Source organism: Marmota marmota, unplaced genomic scaffold, assembly GCF_001458135.2.
Source record: "Marmota marmota marmota unplaced genomic scaffold, marMar, whole genome shotgun sequence".
NCBI classification, from domain to species: Eukaryota; Metazoa; Chordata; class Mammalia; order Rodentia; family Sciuridae; genus Marmota; species Marmota marmota.
The window spans coordinates 25,082,015-25,108,269 of NW_025999968.1; the positions used below are offsets into that span (position 1 = coordinate 25,082,015).

The following is a 26,255-nucleotide window of genomic DNA, read 5'->3' on the forward strand; positions in this document are numbered from 1 at the left end:
GCACTCCAATGGACCTCCATATCTTTCCAATAAACCAAGATCAGAAAATGTTATCTAAATGCTAGCTCAAGATCCATTATGGTCTACTTAAGAAATATTTGTGTTATATATGAGAACTTTTCACATAATTTTTAAAAATAAAAACCAGAGGGAAAAAAAGAAAAAAATGATAAAGAAATCCAAATGACTTTTACATTTTTAAACTATTATCCTAAAGCAAAGCTTTAGAATTTTTATGAATATTATCACTTTGATTTTAAAATAAGAGAGTGAAGCTTGATTTTTGTTTTTCTTCCACTAAGACTAAATGCTCCCCCCGCTCTTTCATTTCTGCTTAAAGTCTGGAAGAATTCTATGGTGAAGTAGTAAAAGTAAATCGACTTGTTACAAAAATCAAACTATAGGGCTGAGGATGGAGCTCAGAGGTAGTGTGTGTACCAATGTGAGCAAGCCCTTGGGTTCCATCCTCAGCCCTTGGGGATAAAAACAAATCAAAATGTACAACTCACAGTTATTTTTATAAATAGAAAGGGTGAAGTTGAAGAGTTCATGTTTTTTTTTTTTTTCTATCCTCTTTCCCCTTCCCTCTTTCTTACTCAAAGTAAGTTTTTCAAGAATGAAAAGTGGTGAAAATCTACAACCCTACAGGATTTAAATCACTACTTTTTTTTTTTTTCCTTCAGTGCTGATGATTAAACCCAGGACTTCTCACTACCTACGAAAGTGATGTAACTACTGAGCTACATCGCAATCCTGTAAAAATTGTCAGTTTCTTAAGCCTCAGACACTAAGCTTCAAGAGAAGTCTTCTATGCATGAATGCTACTCAGCAATGTCTGTGGCAAATATGGAATATATTGGAATTTGTTGTTGATTTTGCAAATCATCAGATAGCATGGAGTTCTAATTAATATCATACAAAATTAGATGGGGGTTCCAAAATATTCATGAACATACTAAATGTTTACGGAATGGTGATCTGACTCTCTTACTCATCAATATGTGTCATTTATATAATAAGATATCATAAATATTTGCTTTTTTCTACTGTGATTTGGGATTTTTTTAGTAAATTAAATATGGATTTTGTTGTTACTATTAATCCAAATATTTATTTATAAGTTTGAAAGTCAATTTATAGTCATTTCAGAAGGAGAATCTTTCTTTGCATCACTTAAATTTGCAAAAAAACGTAGAATGACTAAAGTCACATTGCAATTACATTTGATTATCCAGTCATCTAAAATTTTTAACTTATTTTGAACCTTTTCATGGATTTATACACCACATTGCATTTTGTATCAAGTGTCTCCAGAGTGGTTTCTCTTTGCTTATTTCATCCTAGGAGTTAGGAGAGGTCTTTATGGGTAGATATGTGTGTCTGTGGGCAGCAGCTCTCCTCTAAGTAGAATTGTTACAATTTTGTTGTGAACTTAAGATGTACAAAAGCACTAGAATCTCAAAACCTTGCAGAAGTTAATATAGCTCTTTGCTGTAAGCAGCATTCTTATTTGACTAAGGGGATGTCATAAAATATTTTATTAACAAATGGTTTTTATGACTTATGGTCAGTTCTACTAGGTATAAAATTATTATCAATAATAATGTGATTTTTATGTCAGGAACAAAATATTTAGAAAATAGAAAATATAGGTACCATAAAAATCATAAGTTAGGATGGTCAAAAGACATGACTAAATTTTTCTTCAATAATGTTTTAGGCATTCTTAGACCCTTTCAGGATTACCTGCTCTAAAGGGTGTCCACCTTTGATCTTTCTCTAGGCTAGTTTATAACTGTGAATTACAGTTGAAGAAAACTCTTATTGCTGTATATGATTTTTCTTATTACAATTAAAATAACACTTGTTCACTAGAGATAATTGATTTATTCCTAAACACACATACACACACGTGCACAAATATGTACATATGTGTGTATACGCATCTGTTCTAATTTTGCTTTAAATCAGTCTTAATTTCATATTTAGTCTCTTCATTAACTAGTTAAATAAAATATTTTGCTTGTATTTATTTCAAATTATCAGCACAGTTATGATATCACCTTATGGAAATTATATTTTAGCAGAGTGTTTTTTAAATATTGACTAAGTTCATGTAAAGGAAGGAAATCTTTGTTTTAGCCAAATTCATTAGTCAAATTTGGGATCGACTGGACAGGATATCATGATTGCTTGTGAATATGAATGAAGAGATAAAACACATTTAAAAAAATCCTTATTCCCTGAGTTATACATAAGTGGATGTGATAAGGATAAAAACAAAATTAAGATCCTCATGGATCATCAAGTTTCTTGTCTGTGGTTAACTGAATCATGAAATGAACTTGGAACATCTAGATTGATAGGTGCTAGAAGTATGTTATTATTTTAAACAAAGTTCCTCAAGAGGAAGTTATGGCTAACAGAAAACCAGAAGCATTCCACACATTAAAATAAGTTTGATTTGTAAAAGAGAACAAGAACACAGATGCAAACCCACACAAATACAACACACATCTCTGCAAATTCCTAAAGTCCCAAGCAAGATACTTTCAATTTATCATACTAGGTGAAAATTTAGAAAGTAAGAATACAATAGCAAACACTTTGGGTAATAATACTCCCCCATATATGGAATTGAAATAATACATACAGTCTGGGCTTGTTTCAAACTCGAACTTGCGGCTGTTGGTCCCATATCCAGCTGCTGTTCGGGCTCGGATTTGGAATACATATGTAGTATCAGGCTTGAGGCTACTGATTGTGACATTTGTGCCTCTTGCCCTCAAAATGGTATAACTTGTCTCTTGTTCCTGCTTTGAAGTAAGAAAATAAATCATGTTAATATGAAACCTTCATTATAATGCTATTGCATGATAAAAAATGAAACACTCTAAGTTGATTTTTTAAGATTTTAAATAGAGCATATGATGCATGAAAAAGTTATGTCAATTATTTCACTCTTTGGGTGCAAGGAGGAAAATATTTAAAATAATAATATTTATAGACTTCCTAATTTGGAGGTTATGATTTGTGCTCTCCACATAAAACTGGAAAAGTTAGCTTTCATTCTTACTTGTTCCTAAATATGTGAGTGAAAATACATTCTCTTTAAAGTCAAAGCTGAGAGAAAGTTTCAAACTAATTCCAAGAAAAAACTTACAAAGAAGAAAATATCCTGATGAATTAAACCTAATAAGAACATCATGCTGAACCTCAAATAGAAAATATTTTTTATTAATATAAAAATATTAAACATAAAGTCAAAATTTTATATGTGGTTCTAATTTCCTCAGTTTCTTTTGTATTTTGTGTAAGTTATTGCCATTTAGTAGAGACAAATATCTTCTGATTGAATTCTCAAAATAGTGCCCCAAAAGGATTTCTTCTAGGAGATTCACATTCCACATTAATAGTAATGTTTCTTTTGTGTCAAGTCCTGTTTACAAAAATTGAATTTGCACTGAATTTATTTTTTCTCTACCATACATGAAAATGATAATTAATTACACTCTTTAGCTAGAGATGCTGGTTAAGTATTAGATAGCATTTGAGTTATTATATTAAATAATGAAGAGTTGAATGCATTTCTTCAGCATAAATAATTATTTTGTTCATTTAAAAAAATTATTGAGGAAATACCCAGAAGCAGACTCTGTCCATCATTTTTGAGACAATTAAGCAGTCAAGAAATCTGGATCTTAAGAAACTAAAATTCCAGTAAAGCATTTATAATATTTCCAAACCCCAAATATGAATTTGGGAATAATTTTTAAATTCATGTTTCTATGCTAGAAACAAGTATTTATATACACATATTTAAGGTAATATCACATGTATGCAAGCATCATGTTTTTAAAAGCTTAGGAAATAATCAATAGATTCAATGATTTTTGTCTTGCATTGATTGCATAATGTATGTTTTACTCTGTTGATAGAGTTTGAAAGAAGTTAATTTTTTTATGTTGGCAAAATATATAAAAAGAAGTCAATTGTATTTTCGACTTAGCGTCTTAGATTTAAAGGTGTCGTACTAGTTTAGTTATATAGTCTGAATAAAGGCACAAAATTAATTTTCTTGAATCAACAATAAAACATGTATTCTTAAATTGGCTCACTATATCTTGTCACACTTTTAAAAATACTCCTATTTTTAAAATAGGAGTGATGGGCTTTACCATAGTGGATGATGATACTGTGATTATGGCAAAATAAAGTTTCTTAAGTCTCACCGTATTTTGATAAAAAGAGAATACCTTTTTCTTATAGAGAGGTGTATGAAAAGAATAGCATTATATTTGTGAACTACATTGACTCAGTAAAGGATATAAGTACTTAACACAAAAGTATGTTTATGCATTATGCCCTTTGACAACTGTCATTCTAATAACCCTCATACTTCTAACTATCCATTCTCATGTTGAAGCAGGTACACAATCACAGAAACATATTAAATGAGGAATCATGACCATCAGGGTTCAAAACATAAACCTAATCCTAATAAGTTTTGAGAAGGGCTGTGGGGAATTCATCTAATGTCACTATCTCTCAATTTTTCATTTTATAAAAATTCCTATTTCCAACTTTTATAAAATGATCACACTGTTGAATTTTAAATAATGCATGCAGAAATGTCCTGTATACATAAGTTGCATCTACATATATATAGCTACATAATTGCCCAACTGTTTTTAAAATTCACTTTAAAATACTTTATAAAAGGCAATAAGTACACAAATGTGTTCTGTTCACATTAGCAGCTATAAAGTGAACCAGTTTTCATGATAAAGTTGAAATATATCTTGCTTTCAAACTTGCCATAATTTAAAACTAGGGAGAAATAACTGTTAAAGTGATGAAATATCACAATCTAAATTCTATGTATAAATAACCCTGTGCTCATTTTTATAATTATATTATTAAACCAATTTTATGATGTGAAGCATACTTATTCTTCCACCTCACTTTCTATGTTTTCCTCTACAGACTCAGGAAACGTTTTCGTGATCAGTTAAATAATTCAGTGTTGTTGTTTTTTTAATTCATTCCAATGCTACTCTCTGTATTAAATGAAAATCATGTGACTATGAAGGTCATAAAATGAAGCTTGAGTCAATTAAATAGGAATATTTAATCAGGAAACTAAAGAATCATTACAAAATTGTTAGTGGAATAGGCTTCTCAGTGTGAATGAACATAAATGTCCTGTCTATTGTCAAAATAAACTGGCTTATGTTTGGTAGTGATATCTTTGATGTCATTTATTGTTGTACAATAGCAGGTATCTGACAAAGTGGTTTCTAAATGCCTCTGTTCCTATAAATCAAAGAGGTCATATGACAAGGATACTAAACATAGCTCCTACTACCAATGTCAGTGCTTTCTTTTCAAGAGCATAGCTCATTATGAGAAAATAAGCTCATTCCCTACACAACTCAACCACATAACATTGTTTCCCTACCTTTTCATAGTATTTGACTTCATAGTCCAATATGATCCCATTAGGGTGTTCAGGTTCTTGCCAGGATAGAGAGATGCTGTTTCTGGATGTTCGATCTTTCTTGATTATCATGACAGGTGATGGAGCTGAAAAAGAGAGGAGGGGAGGAAAAGTTGGAGAAAGCAATATTATGGGTTGGGAAGCATGGTGAATAAGAGTAGAAAGAGAGACTGGAACCAGCAAATGGAGTCTATCATTGGTCTAATCTTTGGCAAGAAAGCATTATTTCCATTTCCAAGACCCTTGAGTATTAATCTAGCCCTATATCCAGCCCCAGCAGCTGATTTTAGCCCTAGTGTATTCAAGCCTATGGAAAATGAGCTGAGATTTTCTGCTGCTGGTTGACTAGTGGCAAGTGAGCAGATGTTTTCAATCTGCTACTATAATGTAAGCAATGAAATATATTTGATATATTAAAAAAAAGAACAAAACACTAGGACTACCTATTTGTTATAATGTTGTGAAGTTATTAATGCCAGATTCCTCAGCTCATTGATAACATTTTCATATGCAACTCTGTAAGAGGACTGGAATCCATTATGCACAAGGAGTCCCATGGTATCCATAGGTAATAATAATATTTGTTGTATTGTGAAATAGATATGACTTAGGGTATATTACAGTAGATTTTGACTTCTGACAAAAATCTTTCATGAATAAAAACATATTTAAGAAAACTATTTTATATTTTGAATTTTAATTGCTTAAGCATTTAATAAGAAATTCAATGAAATTATTGCTATGTGTTATGAATATATAAATATATTTTGAGATATCTTGATTGGATAATGGCAACATTTGCTATGGTTTGTTGCCTATTATCAAAAATATGAAATATAAATAGAAAGCAGCAGTATAGATCAAATATAATAGGATTATCTTCATTTCAAACTAAATATTAAATATATTTTAAGTGATTTCTATTTCAAATTCTTCCATCAAAAAGAAAAATGCATACTATCTATGTACTTTGAGTTTTCAACCTCAATCTTGTTTACCAATCAAGTGAAATGCCTCACTGGAGTATGGTAGCACTGGGCCCTAATGGAATATAGCAAACCAAATGTTAAACACAAAAGAAAAGCTCATGACTTTTTATACATTAACTGTCAAATTATTTTCATTGATTGAGAACCAATTATGTTACATATTTTTTGCAAATCAAGCATGTTTGAAGATTATGTATTTACAATCTTCAAAGAACTAACAGTACAGGTTCCATATTTATTGATTTGATCTTTCTATGACTATCACATGATGATATTTGCATTTCAAGCTGATCCTATGTATAAATGCTTTTTACCTTTATGGATCACTTTAAAGTAAAACTTTCATTCCTCAATTGTGACTTGTACCACCTCAGTTAGAATTGATCTCAATAAATTTCCCATCCACTTGTTCTGATTATTTCTAAGATGCTGACACTCTTTTCTAATTAAAGTGTTGTTACCCTAATGGTCTGGAAATGAGGACTTAATCTTTTGCAAAATAAAAATGTAGGTTTTGCTTTTGGGGTGGAAAAATTAATTAATTAATTTTTTTTTTGGAGTGGGTATCGGGGATTGAACTCAGGTGCACTTGGCTACTGAGCAACACCTCCTGCCCTATTTTGTATTTTTTTTTAATGACAGAGTCTCTCTGAGTTGTTTAGCGCCTTGCTTTTGTGAGGCTGTCTTTGAACTGGCAATCATCCTGCCTCTTGAGCCACTGGGATTATAGATGTGTGCCACCAGGCTCAGCCAGTAAACTTATTTTCTTACTCTCATTTTAAATTTATTTATTATTCTCATTTTTGCAATTACTATCCTTTTTATGCCAACTAAAGTCATTTAACTTTCATCTCTACTTTTTATCTACTCAATACTCTTCTGTTTTAGTTCCCACATTGGTCTCATTCCCCCATCCCTCCCCTCATTCCCCCAACTTTAAAGCTCTAAAGTTGCTTTAAAGCAAAAGATAAACTATTTTCACTTTATTTTACTGTATATTCTAAGTCTATACTTATAAAAATCAATTTACTATCCAATTGTTAATGAGAAAATCGAAGTCACCAATGTCCTTGGAACCAAATTTTGCCTCTTTTACAAACAATGGAGAAATTCCACTAGTTTTTCTGCTGAAGCAAATCCATTAGCAGAATAACTTTTTTGATGTATGATTGCAGAGCATTTCAAAGAAGCTTAGCATTGGAACATTTTCCTTTTAAACCCATAAAGTCCTACATTTAATTCCATACACCAAGAAACTGGTTCATTTTTCAAAATCATTAAAATACATTTCAGACCTGTGGGAAAATAACCAGGTATGGTATCTCTCCTTTAAAAAAAAAGGGGGGAGAGAGAAAATAATTCCTTTCAAACAAGAATTGTGACAAGGGTTGTATTAACCTTTTAATAAAAGCTTTGCAGGCTGTTTTGGGGGTCTGCCCAAGTTTTACTGCTTGTGCACTAAGCAAGACTTTATAACTGTTGAAATTCTTCAAAGGCCTTTGAGCAAGCTGCAGGCCCCTGTTGGACTGTAATATATAACCTTTTGTAATTCCACACTTACTTAAGTAGAGGCAATTGCTCGAAGCTTGTGCCATCTCTATGTTAAATGAACCTTTTCTGATTGCTGCTTTTAGGCCCCTGTTAAGTCATTTGTTCTGCTCTTTTAATACACGCCCCTCATGCTGGCTAAATTTCAGCACAGTTCAACCCAGTGCAACAGCTGGAAGCCCATTACTCTTAGATAAAGCTCATCAATATTTTAATATTAATAAATAATTAACAGAAATTGTTTTCTCTTCTCTTGTAGACACGCTACGGAAAGAGATGCATTCCGTGGACATTCTGTTGTATTAACATTTTTTAAAAAGTTTTTTAGAACCCCTTTTAATTCACTTCTTGAAGTGTAATTTCTTCATACTTCAGGCACTGTAACACAATTTATAATGTAAGCAATAAAGAGTCATATGGATTAAATTTCTTTATGTTAGTTTTCTGGTACCAAAGAGAGATTTGTTAAAATTATGAATTTTCAAGCTTACAGGATTTTTAAAATTTTTTTCTATAGAAAAAAATGGTGTTGCAATGTATGGAATAGATTTAATTTGTTGTATTCTCACTTCTCTATTTTTGTTTTTATTTTGTTTTGTTTTATTTATTGAATTTGTGATTTGATAGAATACAGGGAGATTGCTATATGGAATGAAAAAAAGTATAAAACTTCTCTAAAACTGAAGAAATACTGGGAGGTAGATGAAGACAGTAAAAAAGAGAAAACATGGGTTTCTGCTGCAAATTTGCTGATACATAAGCTCAAATGGCAATTACTGCTGAGTACCTCAGTAGCCCATGATTGAGTTTTAATTATGTCCTTTTACCAGATCCTAAATAATAGATTACTAAAATGTTTCTCCTACTGAGAGGAAATTGATGACAGGGTAGGACACGTGAACTGGACCAGACATTTATGCAGGTTAGTAAATGGACAGTTTTGTAGGGGGAAAGAAGTTAAGAAATTGATAAAACATTTAAAACAGAAGATAATAATTCATCAAAAGATATTATTATGAAGATAATAATTTTAAAAAAATCTTTAACTAATGTTTTAATGGGTAAAATACATTTTGTTGTATTGGTATTTGAGATGGAGATAATATTTGATCTTGAGGTTTTTGTTATTTTGGATACGACCAAATGCGTCCTTTGTAAAATAAAAAAAAAAAAGAAAGAGATGTTATAGTTGGTAAAGTGATATTTTAAATTAAGTATTCCTAGAAAGAATCCAAATGCAAGGAAAAACAGTGAGAGTTGGAAGGGGTGGCTCATGAATCACACAATTAACCATTCTCCAGGCAGCTTTTTTAGGGTTTACACTGTGCTACTAAAACCTTCCAAACATAGTGAGTACTAAAGAAATTCTGACCTTGTCACTGTGGATCTTGCAATGATTCTGGCAATTCATTGTTCCTTAAAATATGCCTTTGTCATGACAGATGACTGGACAGTTTCACCCTTAATTATCTAGCAGTATTTGCCTTTAAAAGCCAGTACCAGAGTGCTTTTCAATTTGTCTTCTAAGGAGACATAGTTTCTTACTACAAGGGTTGAATTGGTCACTGGGTGTCTTCCTCCCTATCTATCAATGACATGCAATGACAAGCAATGACAATCTCTTGAATTGGTAACAGGCGATGATGACTAGTTCAGAAGTAGAACAGAAAGAGAAATATAAGCCCAAACTGTTGATAATTGAACCCAGTTTAACAGTGAGAACAATTTTTTCCAAAACATTGTTTCCTTATTGATTTGTGGAAGAAGGACAAGATTTGGTCTCTTTGTTAATATAACTTAGGCCATTGACTATATCGAATGAAATAACAGAAAAGATAAATTACAATAGATAAGCAAAAATGTCACCCCCCAAAAAGGATTCTGATGGGCTGGGGTTGTGGCTTAGTGGTACAGTGCTTGCCTAGCATGTGTGAAGTACTGGGTTCAATTCTCAGAACCACGTACAAATAAATAAAAATAAAAGCCCATCAACAATTAGAAAAAGTATTTTATTTTTAAATTTTATTTTATTTTTTAAAAGGCTTCTCTGTAAAGTGACTGGGTTAGAAATGGGATTTCCACAATTTGTATTAGAATCATGTTTAGTACTTGTGTATGCCAAATCTACAGACAGACATGGAAGGGATTCATTAAGTCTGGTGCTTTTTATGCTACACTTACTATTATTTTGTACTAAAATAGGACCCTTCCTTAGAATCAGGAAGTCAAAACTCCAAAATTCAACTCCTAACAGATCTGATTAGTTTGTTTTTATTGGGACCTTCCTATTTCTGGGTTGGGGAATTTCTAATGAACCTCTTAGGTATCTCTGTGGTTTAGAGATTGGATAAGTTAAAGTAATAACAAAAAGGGCTCAGTATTTCTCTTCGAAGTGAGCCAAAGCTTTTAAAAATTATCTCCATGGGAAAATATGCAGTAAATGGTTGAAAGATTTTTCTTTTGAGTCAGACATTACCCCCCTTATTTTTCTTTAGCATTCTGAACAATGCCCACTTAAAAACATTTCCTTCTCATTTTTTTTTTTTTTTTCAGAACACTTACTTCTGTTAAATCCAGAAACACTCTGGGATTTGATTTAACATAATCATTCATAGCTTAATGTTCTCCATCTCACCACCCCTACCCTGAATTCCCAAACCTGGCATTCTCTCTGATTTCCTTTTTTGGCCACCAGCATTCCCATTTTTGCAGTGTATCCAGTTTGAAATTTCAGAGTTATCTCTCTATACTCTCAGCTTGCCATCAGCCCCACCCTCTGAAAGCTGATACTTCTTTGTTGGTTTCCTACTCTCTGGTCTTCAGGCCTTGGGTCAAAGCTTGCTTGCTGTTTTCCCCCTGTTGTCAGATTTAGTGCCTTTCTTCTCAATCTTTCCCTCAATCTTTCCAGAACTTCCATTTCCTACACATTTTGACGATTTATTATTTTATAAAACAAATGAAACATTGACTTTCCCTGACTTCAAAATCTCATAATTTCAAATCTAGATTTTAATTACTAAGCAAAAAATAAGCTCCAAATGAATGCTCTTAGGATCTATGTTTTTAAGAAGTTGATTTAAAAAATGTTTAGAATCACAAGCATTTGAGAAATTTTGGACTAGTCTCTCATAAGGCTGCAACACACATACCAGCTTTATCATTTATTGCTCTCCATTCAAAGCTAATGTTATAAATACAATTTTTCTTTCATCTGTCCACATTTGTGCATGTTGTACTTCCTGCCTGGAATGCAGGATCCCTTCCTTTTCCACCTGGAAAATGCTTCTGCTCATTACCTTTCAAAATCCACTGCTAATATAATCCCCTTATAAAGCTTTCCCAGTCCCTTAGGCAATAGTTAACCAGCTCCTTCCTCTGTTTTTTCAATAGTGCAGTTCAGCAGTACTCTTGGAAGGTATGTTTCAAAACCCCCAGTGGGTATCTGAAGTCATAGATGGCACTGAATCTTTTATTCATTACCTGTGATATAATGTAATTTAAAAATTAGGAAAAGTAAAAGGTTAACAACAATAATTAATAATAAAAATTGCTCGGGTCACATTATGCACACGAACACATATGCCACCATGAAATCCACTATTCTCTATAATTATCATGCACCAACAAAAAAGGTCTTTAGTATAAACTAATAATAATGAAATCAGTCAGTGTTAGTTGAACACAAACACTGTCATCTAATAACTCATACAGGTAACATCTGGACAAAGGGATGACCTCTGTCTCAAGGAAATAGACTGGGATGGCATGACAGTTTATCATATCACTCAGAATGGTACACAGTCTAAAACATAGCAGTTTTTTTTCTCTGAAATCTTCCAGTAATATCTTTTGACTGCCACTGACATCAGGTCAGTGGATCCTAGAAAGTGAAATGATGGGCAAGAGGGAACTGCTGTAATCCATTCTCCTAGCATTTAATCCACTGCTCTGCATTGTAATATTGTTATTTTCTTGCCTGTATCTTCCCACTCTTAGTGCTTCTCACTGTGAGCACTCAGCCTTCCATGCCCTGTATAATGTTTGCTTTGTTCAAGTCTAGTACTACTGTTTGGTTAGCTTTGGAATAAATGTACAGTTTATTTTGTGACTGGTCCCCTGAGCAATGAAATTAACATAATACAACTTGAACCAAATGATAATTGAAATATGCTTAGGAAAGAGGTGATTTTCTATAAAATTGTATCTTCTAAATTACATGGTAAAAATAAAAGTAGTTTTCTCAATCAAATCAATGGTGCTGAAAGAAAACGTTGTAAGACTTTTTGTAAAATTGTACATTTTGTAAAAAATGAAAATTTCTGACCAAGATTTCCTTTTGTCATTATTTGTTAACAGAGTATATTCAAGTTTTAGGTGTCTCAGTCCTAAATTTCTAAAAACTTCTTAAGTTTTAATTATTGAATTTTTAAAACATCAATTAGTTTTAAATACTGGAGCCTGCAGTTATATTTTATAATCTTATCTCCCTCTTAGCATAAAGAAATAAGGAGGGAAAAAAGTGATACAGGAAGGGTTCATTTCATAAATGATTATTGCACGGGCTTATCAAGGTGGAATCACCCTGTTTTGCCATTTTCTCAATTGATCTTCAAATTTCTTTTGAAAAATAACAAAGTCTCCTTCATTAATATCATCTAATATGTTCATGCAATCAGAAGAATCTTTGCATGAATCTTTCATGACTTTGAAAATCTATGGGGTTAATTATAGCTAAGTATAATGCCTCCATGTAAAAGAGTTTAATGTTTATAAACAAATATTTTTAAAACTCATCATCCACTTGAAGTTGATTAATCTCTAAAATAAGAAATTATCTACTAGGAAATGCTACAAATTAGAGCAAATAGAATTTTCCCATAAAATTATTTACTTTTGGAAAATGCAGAGCACACTAAGAAAAATTTATCATAAAATATTGAGGATATGTACACACATATAAATACATACAGTATTAGTATAGTTTAGGGGGAAATGTTGCTTGGATTCACTAGGATATTAAACAAGATTCTACTCTATTTACATCCTTTGAAAGGATATGAGCACTCTTGACACAGCTGCAGTCTGGGAGTTGAATGAGCCCTATCTCCGGATGTCATATGTTGTTACATGAAGCAATCAGAGGACAGTTGTGTGTTTATGTGTGATTTTCATCTTACTGCTTTTCATTAACATACAAGATCCAGTGTTGAAGGAAGATCTTTTACTTTTAACATGAGATAAATGACATTCAAATGCACGTATGACTTTATTTCTCTTTTCTATCAACTGCCTTGAAACATAAAAATTTCTAGACAAGTATTCATTTAACTATGCATTGTTCATTTTTTAAAATGCAATATTCATTATTTTATGTGTGAAAGTATATGCTGCATTCTACTGTCATATATAACTAATTTGAACAAATAAAAATGGATTAAAACAGTATATACTTTACAACTCCAACTATTTGACAAAGTCTAAACTTAGAAAAATATATCCCACAGGTAACATAAGGAATCCACATAGAGAGAATAGGATCCTTCTTTCCAGAGAGACCAAAAATACATAAATAAATAAATAATAAAATAGCTTGAGAAATTCCTAACATCATTAAAGTCTCAAAAGATCTTAAAATTTCTAGAAAATACACCTTCACTTTGGGAGCAGAGATTTGTCTAAATCATGACTTTGTCAATGTTATCATTGGGAATAATTTCCCAATAATAATATTTAGAACATCTGCTTTGATGGAACTTTGACAGCCCAAGTCCTTGACCAATGTAGGATTACTTTAGAAAACATCCTCTGTTCATTTCCTGAATTCAGTGGTTTTCTTAATTCATTGGTTTCTACAAAATAAGATAACAGTAGAAACATTCAAACCAAGTTGATAACAAAACTTTAGATAACTAAATATAAAATATTAGGCCAAAAAAAATTCAGACACTATCTTACATACAACTCATTAATATTGAGAAAGTTATTTTCATATAGATGGTCCCAAAGATTTAGGTGAGATAGTTACTGAGTGTTGCTGAAAGAAATGTGGTAATGGGAAAGGATGATCATGTAAGATCAAGAAGAAGTAAGTGAAGAACACATTTCAGATTAGAACTATGAGTGTATTTTTTAAAAGGATGTTAAGTAATATTTCTGTTCTGAATCAGTATTATTCAGGAATAGAGCTGCCATATTCCAGCATAGGATAGGTACATCTAACTCTGAGTGCTGGGTGCTGTTGGGTTTCTCTGTGGGGCTTCTGGAAAAGGGCTTGCTGCTGTTGATTAGCTGCAAGAGTGGAAAGAAATAATCAAAATACAGCTTTAGAGCAGAAAAGGATTAACATTTACCTTTTCCTTTATAGACTATGATAAGAAAACTATTCTAAAAGGCTCTTCTCTTATGTCACTTGGTTCATATCCTTAAGTGGATCAGAAAGGATTAGAAATAATCTGTATTTTATTATATTACATTATATTTAGAAAGGAAATAAAATATACACTGGTCTTTGATAAGTAAAACTTTGGCACTATTGCTATTAAAGGGACACCAGAAAACAGTCTAAATTAGTGACAAATGTAATTATACCATGATGACTGTTTGTTTGTCAAAGGTCATTGAATTTTACACTTATGATCAGTATAATTCACTTTGTCTAAATATTACCTCAATTTAAAAAAAGTAACAATTGCAGCTTGTGATTAGATTCAGTTTATCACGGTATTAATTTAACCCTAAATATTATATATTCTGGATGCTTCGACATCTGGGGCTTCACTGACTGGGAAGGGTCTGTGTCTTTCAAGACTAGTCAATTTATCTAATTTATCTAATAAAGTAAATGACTGGCCAGAAGGTGCCTTTCATACACACAGTAACCAATCCAGGACATTTGCTCTGTCTCTTACACTGGAGGAGGCAATATTCTTCTGTTCTCATGACCCTGGAGATAGGTGCCAGAAAGCCAGAGAAAGTCCACATTCTCAGGGTTTCCTGAGTTATTCAAACTAGCCATTCCTGGGCCAGTTTACCCTGCTTACCTTTCCCATGAAAACCACAGTGTGAACCCTTGTCTCTACTTCCTCCTGCTTCTTCAACCTGATGACCAATCCCTGGGCTTCCCTTTTGGTCCTGTGTGGCATGGCATTTGTTTCTTCTCCTCTTGGGAACTATAACAAACTAATTATTCTTTTCTTATTTTTTTAAATTTATGTTTTAACTAACATACATAAAAACAAATAAATGTACATAGTTATGGGTTCCTTATGATATTTTGATAGATATATTCATTGAGTGATGCTTAAACCATGGTATACATCTCACTCCTCAAATATTTATCACTTCTTCTTTGTGAAAACATTCAAACACTTTTTCTCTAGGTTTTTGAAATAAACAGCCTAGTTTCATTGTCTATACTTACTCTGCAAATGCACAGCAGAATTTCTTTTAACAATAACTTAGTACTTATCCATCAACCTCTCCCCATAATAATAGGAACAAACCATTTTTTCCTCTGTAAATTGCCTTCTGATCTCTTACCTTCATCATACCTTAGTAATAATAAAACATATATTTTAAAATAATCACAATGATAAAATATAATCTGGAATTTTATTTTCAAACAACCAGAGGGAAAACCTTTGCTTGAGAGGGAGAAAATGAGTCATCCAAGGAGATACCTGACATGTACACAATTACACTGGGTTACTTTTCCCTCACTCTTCAATCCCAGAGTCTTTGACTTTACCTGTTTGGGCTGCTATAGCAAAATATCATAAATGTATAAGCAACAGAAATTTATTTCTTACAGTGCTGGAAGCTGAGAAGTCTAAGATCAGGTTGCTGGTGAATTTGGTATTTGATGAGGGCACATTTCCTAGTTCACAGATGGCATTTTCTAGTTGTGTCCTGACAGGGTAGAAAGGAAAGCGGCTCTCTGAAGGCATTTTTTAAATGCTCCTAATCCCATTCACACAGGCTCCACACTCAGAATAACCTTCCAAAGACCCCACCTCTTAATATCATCACATTTGTGATTAGGTTTCAGCCTATGTACTTAGAGGGGTCATGAACATTCATACCAGAGCAGACCTCCATGATACAATGACTTTGATGTTTAATTTATACCAAAGTTTAAAACCAGCCTGTAGGAGCTTTGGTAATATATAGTTTCAGCCACCTTTTCCACTTAAGGAATAGGAACTTCTACATTGAAAAGCTTACTAGTTGAGGGGCTCCTATGTCTCTGATGACTAACTCTCATGATTGCAGTCTGATTACATTGTTAATTATATGGTTACACTAAATCACAAGCTAACACACATATAGGGAACTACCTGCTGCTAGTTGGTATCCCTCAGTCCTCAAACCTACAATTTGTTCAATCTTCGCTGGATCCTTTAGTTTTACATTAAAAACAATTCAAATAAGGGGAAAATGATGCTATGGTTATGGCTGAGCAGAATTTTTTTAAGACATCATGTACAAAATGTTTGGGTTGGATTGTTGGTGTCTGCATCACAAATAATAAATTGCTAACTTTAAGGTAGCAGTCTTTGAAACACACACAAGCCACATAAACATAGGCACATATATGGTATGTGTTAGTTTTTCAACCCTCTGACAAAATGCCTGTAATAAAAAAGAAGAATCAAAGGAGGAAAGATTTATTTTGGCTCACAGAATCAGAGGTTTTAGTCCAAATTTGACTGGCTCCATTGCTTTGGGCCTGAAGTGAATATCATGGTGGAAGTGCAAGAAGGAGCAAATCTGCTCTCCTCATGATGGCTGGGAAGCCAAAAGTAAGGAAGAGGCCAGAGGGAAGAAATACCTTTCCAGGTCACATATTCAGTGACCCACATTCTCCAACAAGCTCCACAGATAAGGTCAGAACCCTCATGATCCAACTATTTCCCCATATCCCCACCTCTGAACATCACTGCACTGGAGACCAAGCCTTCAAACATGAGTCTTTATATCCATAGATACTTTATACCATAACACAAGTATTTTTGTAGATTCAATTGTGGCTTTATAATAGCTTTATTCTCATTTAAGAACATATTTTTGGGTGAGTAGGAAAACAATTCATTTGCTACTACAGGAATGAGAATTATCCTTACATGTATTGCAAGCAGGAGTGAGAAATCATTTGCTGAACCCTATATTGGTGTATGAATCATAAATGTTTATGTACATTATCTCTCCTTGAATTTTTAAAATGGTGGACACTACAGAAGTATGCATTGTTTCTAAATATTATTAATCACATTTAGGAAGCAGAAAAAAAATTAAATACTGGGACACTGTGCTTAGCATATGGTTTGTATATGCCTGGAGCAGATGGCTTATATATGTCTAGCAACACTACCCAAGTGCAATAGAAACAATTGCAGAAGAGGAGGTCCTCTTGAGAAATGATGTAGTTGATGGCTATTTTAGGGAGGTAAAAAACTCAAACCTTCCATAAAAGAAAATTTATATAAAGTCTGTTCAAACATTTGGAAATCAGATTTTGTAAATAAGCTCAAAGCTATCCAATTTACTCACAAATAGAAATCCTTAAAAGTTTAGGGGAAAAAATAGAACAAGAAGATATTCCAAAAGAGAGAACAATTGTGTTATGTGACTATATAGAATATTAAATATTTTGATTACCATGAAATCAGCTTTCTGAGAAGCCCTAATTCCATGTCACTATTATGCCAGAGACTTATTTGCAACATAGATATTCTCCTAAAGAATGCAAGAGTCTTTGTTAATTCAAAAGAAATCACCCAAATTACTTTTAAGTAAAATAGAAAAAAAGTTAAATATACTTGACAGTTACAACATGAATTTTAATATTCATTATACATCTCTTCCAAGTATGTATTCCAATCTTAATATTCATTATGCATCTCTTCGAAGTATGTATCCAAAACCCATCATTAAATTTGTAGCGTAATTTAACAAATTAAGAACTTATAAAAATATTTATTTTTTTCTAGTCTAGCTTTCTGAAGGATGCAGGTGGAGAATATGTCCATTTAGATGTGTTTACAAATTTCTATAAACAAAATGAACGCCAGCAGAGATTTACAGATTTTCCAAAACCAATTATACCTGCAAAATTTCTCTTTGCGCTATAAAATCTGCTTGTCTATATGTATACTTAGTAATACATCCCAACCTCCTTTGTCCCAAATTCTTTCCTTTTCTGCCCCATAACTAGATTAAGAAATGCAAACATTTAGTTGTAATTAATAACTTTGTTCCCTGCAAACAGATTTTTAAAAATTCAAGCAGAAGAGAAAAGGGGAAAATTTCAGAGGCAGACTATCTGCTGCTTAATGCCCATGATGCCTATGGTTGACCTTTTTAGAACCACAAAGGTTTTATTAATTTGGAGAATTTTTGTCAAATACCTTTTTAGCTAGCTATGAATTTTGAGGCAATTCTAGCTCTCTAGTCCCATCCCAATAAGGAAAATGCATCAATACATATTTTTGCAATTATGAGTACTTCACATAATCGACCTTAGAATTTTGAGAACTGGATCTGATTAATTTTTACATGCACCATAAAAATTTTAGCACATTAAGAAAAAAATAGCCTTAAGTTGTTCCATTTTTGGATTGCATAAGTAAAGCTAAAAAGAAAATTATGTGGATACAAATATAGTTCTACTTGTTTCTTTTAAGGATTTGGCTTTCATTTCAATGTGGACATTTAGGTTCCTGCATTTCTAATTCTTTACTGCAATAGCTAACAGAAAATTGTCATTAGCCTACACAGAGCAAGCATTCTCAGACACAGCTGTGTAGACTCTGGCTTTTATAGGAAGACATTACAGTCTAGCTAATATGTGTAAAGATTCTAAACATTCATTCTCAAGCTTCCGAAATAAATTTAAGTCATTTTGTGTTAAGTTTCATTTGGGAAAAACTATATTTTATATAAAAGACTCCTAAATTAGAATTTATATTAAAAACTGACTTAAAAGTGCAATGATGGACTCACTATTACTTTATAGAGGGTGAAAATATTCTAACACTGATTTATGGGTGATGGTGTCATTAGTCAATAAAGTTACAAAAAACTATTGAACTGTACACATAAAAAGGGGTGGATTTATGAGTTGAAAGTGTGCTCTAATAGTTATTAAAAAAAAAAAAACCCGAAATACAAAGTGTGGGTATGAGTGTTTGTGTGTGTCTTTGAATACATTTTCTCTACTGTGGTCCTTATTTTTCTTTCATAACTGTTGGAGCTATTTGTTGAAAAAAAATCTGCATGAAACTATTATATAGGCATTACAAAGTATAACTAGCCTGGTCTGTTGGATTTCTTCAGGAACTGAAAAACAATAAACTAAGAATCATTATTATTCACAGTGTACATTCTGTGGTTTCGCTTTAGAAACATGCTTTTCAAGTTAAATTTCCTTCAAAATGCACCTCACTAGAAAAAAGTGAGGGAAAAATGCTAGAGGCAAACTTGAGACTAAGAAGTCTGGCAGTCTAGCCTCTAAATATGGCTGGGTTTCTCTATGCATTACATCTAGAGGGGCTCACGGTTGGTTTTCATACATGCTGTTTGTGGATCTACGTATATAGCTTACTTTCCTGGATAGCTAAAGTATGGTGCTTTTATTCTTTGCTAATGTCAGGAATAGCTAAATCTCAAATTGAATTTGAGTTCTAACAAGTTAGTTTAATCTCTGAAAGGAGATCCTGAAATAAGAGTCCAGAAAGACCAAACACTGGGTTCTCAGCAATGTTTAAATTTTACAAATGAGTACATGTGGAATGAATGAATATTCCTTTAACATTTGTGTTCAACATAGGTCTTTTCAATGTAAAGGCAGCTACACAGGATCACTATAAACTTTTTATAATCTTCATTCATAAAGCAATAATATATATGGAAGATTCTTAAGTGTTTCATGTAATTCACCCCTAGTTTCTAATGAAATGGAGGGAAATGAAATCAGATAAGAAAAAAAATCAACCCAAGTAAAATGTAAGGTTTGAATTAAAGAAGATCATGTCCTTGTTACCAAACCCCATAATTAAGCATATACAAGGGAAGCAATGACAAGAACTATGGGTCCAGAAGAGAAATGGTGAGAAAAATTTTCCAACACATTCCTTGAAAAGTCAGCATGCTTTTACAAGAAATGACCAAGTGACTATAGAAAGAAACATGTAAGCAAAGAATTTTTTCAGTTAACATCTATAATTTAACAAAATAACAATATGTTCAAAATCATTTTTGAAGACAAATTAAAAGACCCTTATGGACTACAAATTGCTAAGTGCCAAAGTACATTTACAGAAACTATGAATACCAATGGTGACAAACTATCCCAAGAACTGCTGATGTAAAAATCGGAACCTGAGTGCTTAGTGTTGATATTTCTGTTGACTTTCAAATCTTAAACCAACATATTTTAATCCAATTATAGGTGGAAGAGATGCAATATGGAAAAGAGTCTGTTTATACTTTTAAATATAAATACATAATTTTATTGATAGGTACAAATATTTAACAAAAATAGAACATAAGTTTTTTTAAAATTCTATGGATCATCAGAAAATCTATACCAGTAAGAAATCATATAAACATAGTTGATATTTAAATTACATTACTAATGTAATGTAAAACCTGAGTGTATTAATTTAAAAAAAACAATTTGGAAGATATATATATATATATATATGTGTGTGTATGTACACACACACACACATATATATGAAATATCTCATATTTTTATTCCATAAATATATGGGATATGTGGAATGTTGGTTACATTTATGGAAATAGATATATTTGTTATTATGTATTCACATAAAAATATATATACATAATATATACATACAGAATATATATATTATACATGTATAAGTACGGGACTTATACACATTTTTATGCATATTTGTACATGTTTATTATATATATATATTCTATATAAAGCTCCATTACTGATATCATATATAAGTTTGTATATTCTTTAATTCTATTAGCAGTCTGAATTTTTAGATTCATAAAATAAGGAAATTTACCATTCCCTTTTGCATACCTTTGCTTATGTCCTTCATAAGAATTAATAAAATAAATATCACAGAAGTTGTTTACCCTTACCTGTCTTTCTTATGGCAGGCACTATGTAGGTGTGCTATTCAAAGTGAGGAGCAAGTGTGAGCTTGCCCTTAGGAATACTTTACAAATTAGCATCTGTGATGGTTTAGATATGAGGTGACCCCCAAAAGCTCATGTGTGAGACAATGCAAGAAAGTTCAGAGGTGGTGATTAGATTGTGAGAGTCTAAACCTAATCAGTGCATTAATCCACTTGAATGGATTACCCAGGTGGTAACTGTCAGTAGTAGGGTGTGACTGGAGTATGTAGGACACTGGAGGCAGGTCTTTGGAGTAATTTGTTCCTGTTGACTGGAGCTTAGTCTCTCTGCTTCCTTGTTGCCATGTCCTGAGCTGCTTTCCTCTGCCATGCCCTTTCATCTTCATGTTCTGCCTCATCTTGGACCCAGAAAAAAGCCATCTATGGACTGAAACTGCTGAAAATTGAGCCCCAAATAAATTTTTTCTCCTCTACATTGTTCTCATAAGGTCTTTTGGTCACAGCACAAAAAGCTGACTAAAGTATCATCTGATGTCCTGTTTTCCCCCAAATGCATATGGAACCTATCATCTCAGTTAACCTCTGAAGAACTTAAAGTACTTCTACCCATCTAGGATACCTAATTGGCATATTCTGTTGATGTTTCAATTACATATTTTTGTAATTTACTCTTGAGACCCACTCTCCAATTTCAAAATTCCAGAGACTTGAATTTATTTAGTGGAGAGCTTTATTTTGTCATCAGTTACTTTGCCCATGCACTTTAGGCTGGAAGTACTTAGACTAAATACTTCTTCATTAGTTTTCATTCTTAGATCATCCTTTAGTTAATGGCTGATTGGGAATGCGTGTGTGTGTGTATGTGTGTGTGTGTGTGTGTATGTGTGTGTGTATGTATCTTCCTTTTCTCTTGGATGGGATAACCCTGAAGCAAATGTTCTACACTGGCTCTTACAGTTAGAAACACTATTCACTATACAGGAGCATAGTAATTTGATCAATAACTCATCTTTCAGTGGTTGTCTTCCTTTCCTTGTTTCATTTTCCTACTGTCCTACCTGTTTCCTGAGATCATTCTTGCACATAAACAACCAGTGCTCAAACTCTTATTTCAACATTCCCTTCATGGAGAGCAGAAATTAAGCTATCTTGAATTTTTTTCTTTTTAATTAATTTTTAATTTTTTTAATTAGTAACACATGACAGTAGAATGCATTTATGCACTTTGACATAACATACATAGATGGGATATAATTTCTCATTTTTCAGAAGCAGCTACCTTGCATTTTTGAAGGTCCTATAGGATACTGATGAGATCTGAGACAATTTGAATTTCTATTCAGATTTTCAAGATGATTAAATGATTTAGTTCTATTTTAGTCGATGTTCAGCTTGGCTTCATTTGGAAGTTTTGGCATCAAGTGGAACCAACGTTAAGGAAATTAAACTTAGATATACAAACATACAAGGATGTGTATACACAGATTTAACATGCACATTTCTTTACCTCAGCATTATTGATACCTCAAACTCACTCTGGAGTTAAAACACAGATGATACTTGAAATTATTAGACTGATTGAACTATAACTGCTGGAATGAGATGAAGGATAGTTCATGGTACTATAGAGAAGTTTAGTGGGATCACATTTGTCCAAAGAGCCCTCTACTTTTATGTTGGAACCAAGCCAAGGTGGCTGTTCTCACCTTCTATGCTCAGAATGCAGCATTCACAAGTTTTAAGAAGCAGAACTCTTCATTTGTGGCTATTCCTAGGCACAGGCAAGCCCAAGATGTGTCATGACAATCTATCTTCAAACAAGAAGCAGACATCACATGCAGACTACAACGGAACTTCTTAAAAAGTGGAATATAGTTAGCAGAGCCCCTTGGATCTGTTGAAGCTCACTTTTGTTATTGTTGTTCTTTTATGAATCTCACTTATTTTTTGTTTTTTTATGACATTGCTGGCATATTTCAGAGCATTTTGTTCAATTTTAGTTATTAATTCCCAGTGTACATTAATAAGAAATAGAAATTTCCTGGGTGGGAAAATAAAAAAGATGTCAGATAATCTCCCTCTTCTGATGTTGAGGTGCTTTGCATAGATTGTGGGAAATGAAAATTTTTTTACTTAACTCTGTACTTAATTGAATTGTATTCACCAAGTTCACTGGTTTTCTTGACTGATACTGACATTTAGAATTGTGCTAAAGGCACTCATGACTTTTCCAAAAACCTGTATAGGTATTTTGCACTACAAGGACCCATTTTGTACCTCAGTCTGGTTTCAACTATTTGTTGTTCTCTTTTGCCAACTCTTTGTAGTTCTCTTTTGCTTATAATAGGTGCATTTTTGTTCTATTCCATGATGTTTTTGCCAATTGCTAAGCCAGCCAAGCCAGAGGAAAATAGTTAGCTAAGTATCTTATATATGATAATATATGTAAGTATATGTGGGGGTATATAATTATACAGATTTAAGCTATTAATTTGTAAATTCATTTTAACACATCCTTTTGTTGTCTTAACAAACCTCAATATTTGTTATATAGTATATTATGTATATGATTATGTACTCTCACATATAAATATTATATATCATTATATCATTGAATCAAATGGACTCTATTTGTTTCTTACAGTAAAGTTCTAGAACCACAAATGAATGTAACCATGTAATAACATATCTTTCATTCTGAACCTCTCAAACCTTACAGAATGTAATTTAGTCCTACGTTATTGTGATGTGTTACAGAAACCCAGAAATAGAAGCCAGGACTAGCAATGAAAGTGAGGTAAAAATATATCTGTGAATAAATCCTTCTTGTCAATTCACACAAGTGAGTGAAAATTACAGTCTAGTAGAAATCAGAGAAAAAGGCAGTTAAACAAGTTCCCTCTGGGAGAGACTTCTTCACAGCAGGATGATAATACCCCAGTATCCCACTGTCTAGCAGACTTCACTAAAAGAGACACCTGTCACATAGGAATTGAGACCAATGGGTTGACACAGAAATGTTCTGTTCTGACTCCCTTGATTCTTATTTGCTACTATAAGAATGTTCTGCAAAACCATTGCCATTTCCAAATTATTTCTTCCTAAGTTTTGCTTTATGAGGTAAGACAGACGCTAGGAAGATGCAAGGATATTTTCAGGCTTACATACAAATAGCCTATGAAGGAAAATATTCTACACTTTTGTTAGTTTATTATCAAATGTATGGAAGAAATTATAAATTAGCAACAAAATTTCTTCAAAATAAAGATTAGATAACCCACAATAAAAGCTCAGTTTATCTCTTACATTAATATTTAGATATTATTTACCTTTGTTAAACCTTTACACCTGGAAGGACTTAAAATTAATTTTAAAAGACTTAAAATTAATACAAAATTGAGTTCAGGAATAAATAAATACAATATTTCATAGGGTGACTCCTATTTTGTGGCACAGACATTTAATCAAATTGGAAAGTAATAAGAATAAGAATTGAAGCATTTTTATGAAGTGAAAAGACTAGAAAAGCAAAGTGATAAAATGTAGGGGAGGACCATGTGTTTTCTTACTCAAGATATAATTATTTAAACAAATTAGTTTTTTTATTCAGCAGTTCAATATAGACACATCCTTTTGTGTTTAAAACTGTTTTCTGAATTTTCCCTTTAAAATGACCAATTCCAAATGAGATAACGTACCTTCTTTGAGAGTCAAATGTTAAATTATTCTATTTGTTTTATTTATGGTTTAAGGTAACTATCTCATTCATCAAGAATAATGTTCTCCACAGTCTTCAGGAGACAGAGACTAAGCCTTTCAAATGAATGACTATAAAGTGAATAGCTCCTGCCAAAGGATGAATCATTTGATTTAAAACACATTTGTAGAACCAGTTTTGGAACTGCGCACCCTTGTTAATTTTCTCTTTTGTGATTTCCCTTCTCTCTGTAGGTTGCTAATCAAAACCAACATTGAGACAGTGCCAGGTTTCATGGAGTGGTTAAGAGCATTCCTAGAAGTGGCACAGATGCCAAGCCATCAGCTTTTTGTAATTAGAAGAAATAAAAAGTTTGAGCTAAATTTGAATAAAAGCTTTCTGTATTTTTAAAAAGTATCTTGAAATACAGAGGCCTGAATGTAACCATGAGGGTAACTGATGAGCTCCATCATACTTTAGAGTTATTAAGCCCCAAACTTGTGTCTGAGGCCTCTTCAATTCCACGTCATAATTAGGCAGACCATCAATTGCCTTGTATCTCTTCTCTTGAGACACCTTGTCTTCTTGTCTTCAGAGTCTACTGAGCCTGGCTACTTCCAAAATCTTCAAATGGATCAGTTTATATGTTTGAGGGCAGGTACTATCAATTCCAATTTTATTTGAATGTTTTAGATTTGATTGAAAATACTTTATAATGAAACTTGTGTGGACATTTTTCTTCCCTATTTCTGCTGTATCAATTTTAGATTTTTTTAGAACTGAACACAACTCTCTGGGCTAGGAGTAAATCACAGTGTCTCAAAATCATTAAACATAAAGTTGAAACAAAAAAATTACTGGAATAAAAAACAAAAACAACCCCACAAATATACAAACAACTAATGAAGGATCTTGCAAAAGTAGTTTTATAACAACTGTATAAAGTTGGTTTTTCAGGAGATTGTTTTTATATTCTTACTTTATACCCACTCCTGAATTGTAGATGTTTTGAGTAGGTGCACAAAGAAGATTTGCTTGAGATGCTATACTGTATTATGATTATTATATATTCTTCACAACAACTTCTTCATACTTCATTCAGTTCATAGCCTGTTTAAAGAAAAGTGACTTTTTATCTTTACCATATTTCCCTCCTTTCCCTTCAGAGTTGAGAGAAATAGGTGTCCTCCTTTCATTCTATGTCTAAGAGCTGGTATTGATTTTATTCCTTCTTACCATTCCTTCGGTCCTCAGAGACACTCTCTGCCTTGACCTAACTTGCTAACCCATACTTTTCCTCTTCTTCTCAGATGAGCTTCAATACAGAAGAGAGGGAGAGAGGGAGAGAGGGAGAGAGAGAGAGAGAGAGAGAGAGAGAGAGAGAGAGAGAGAGAGAGAG

At 32.6% G+C, this 26,255-nt stretch overlaps 1 protein-coding gene across 2 annotated transcripts in view; it reads right to left on the reverse strand.

Annotated features, from left to right (window-relative positions):
- Positions 1–26,255, reverse strand: part of Epha3 (EPH receptor A3) — a 342,712-nt gene that overhangs the window by 70,955 nt on the left and 245,502 nt on the right. Inside the window, exons 6-7 of one of the 2 annotated variants that reach the window (XM_015478632.2) lie at positions 5,462–5,586; positions 2,654–2,813 (exon numbers count right to left, since the gene is read on the reverse strand). In XM_015478632.2, the coding sequence (XP_015334118.1) occupies positions 2,654–2,813; positions 5,462–5,586 (285 nt within the window). Of the gene's footprint in view, positions 1–2,653; positions 2,817–5,461; positions 5,587–26,255 lie in introns of both variants that reach the window. The other variant, XM_015478631.2, reaches the window with a different exon arrangement.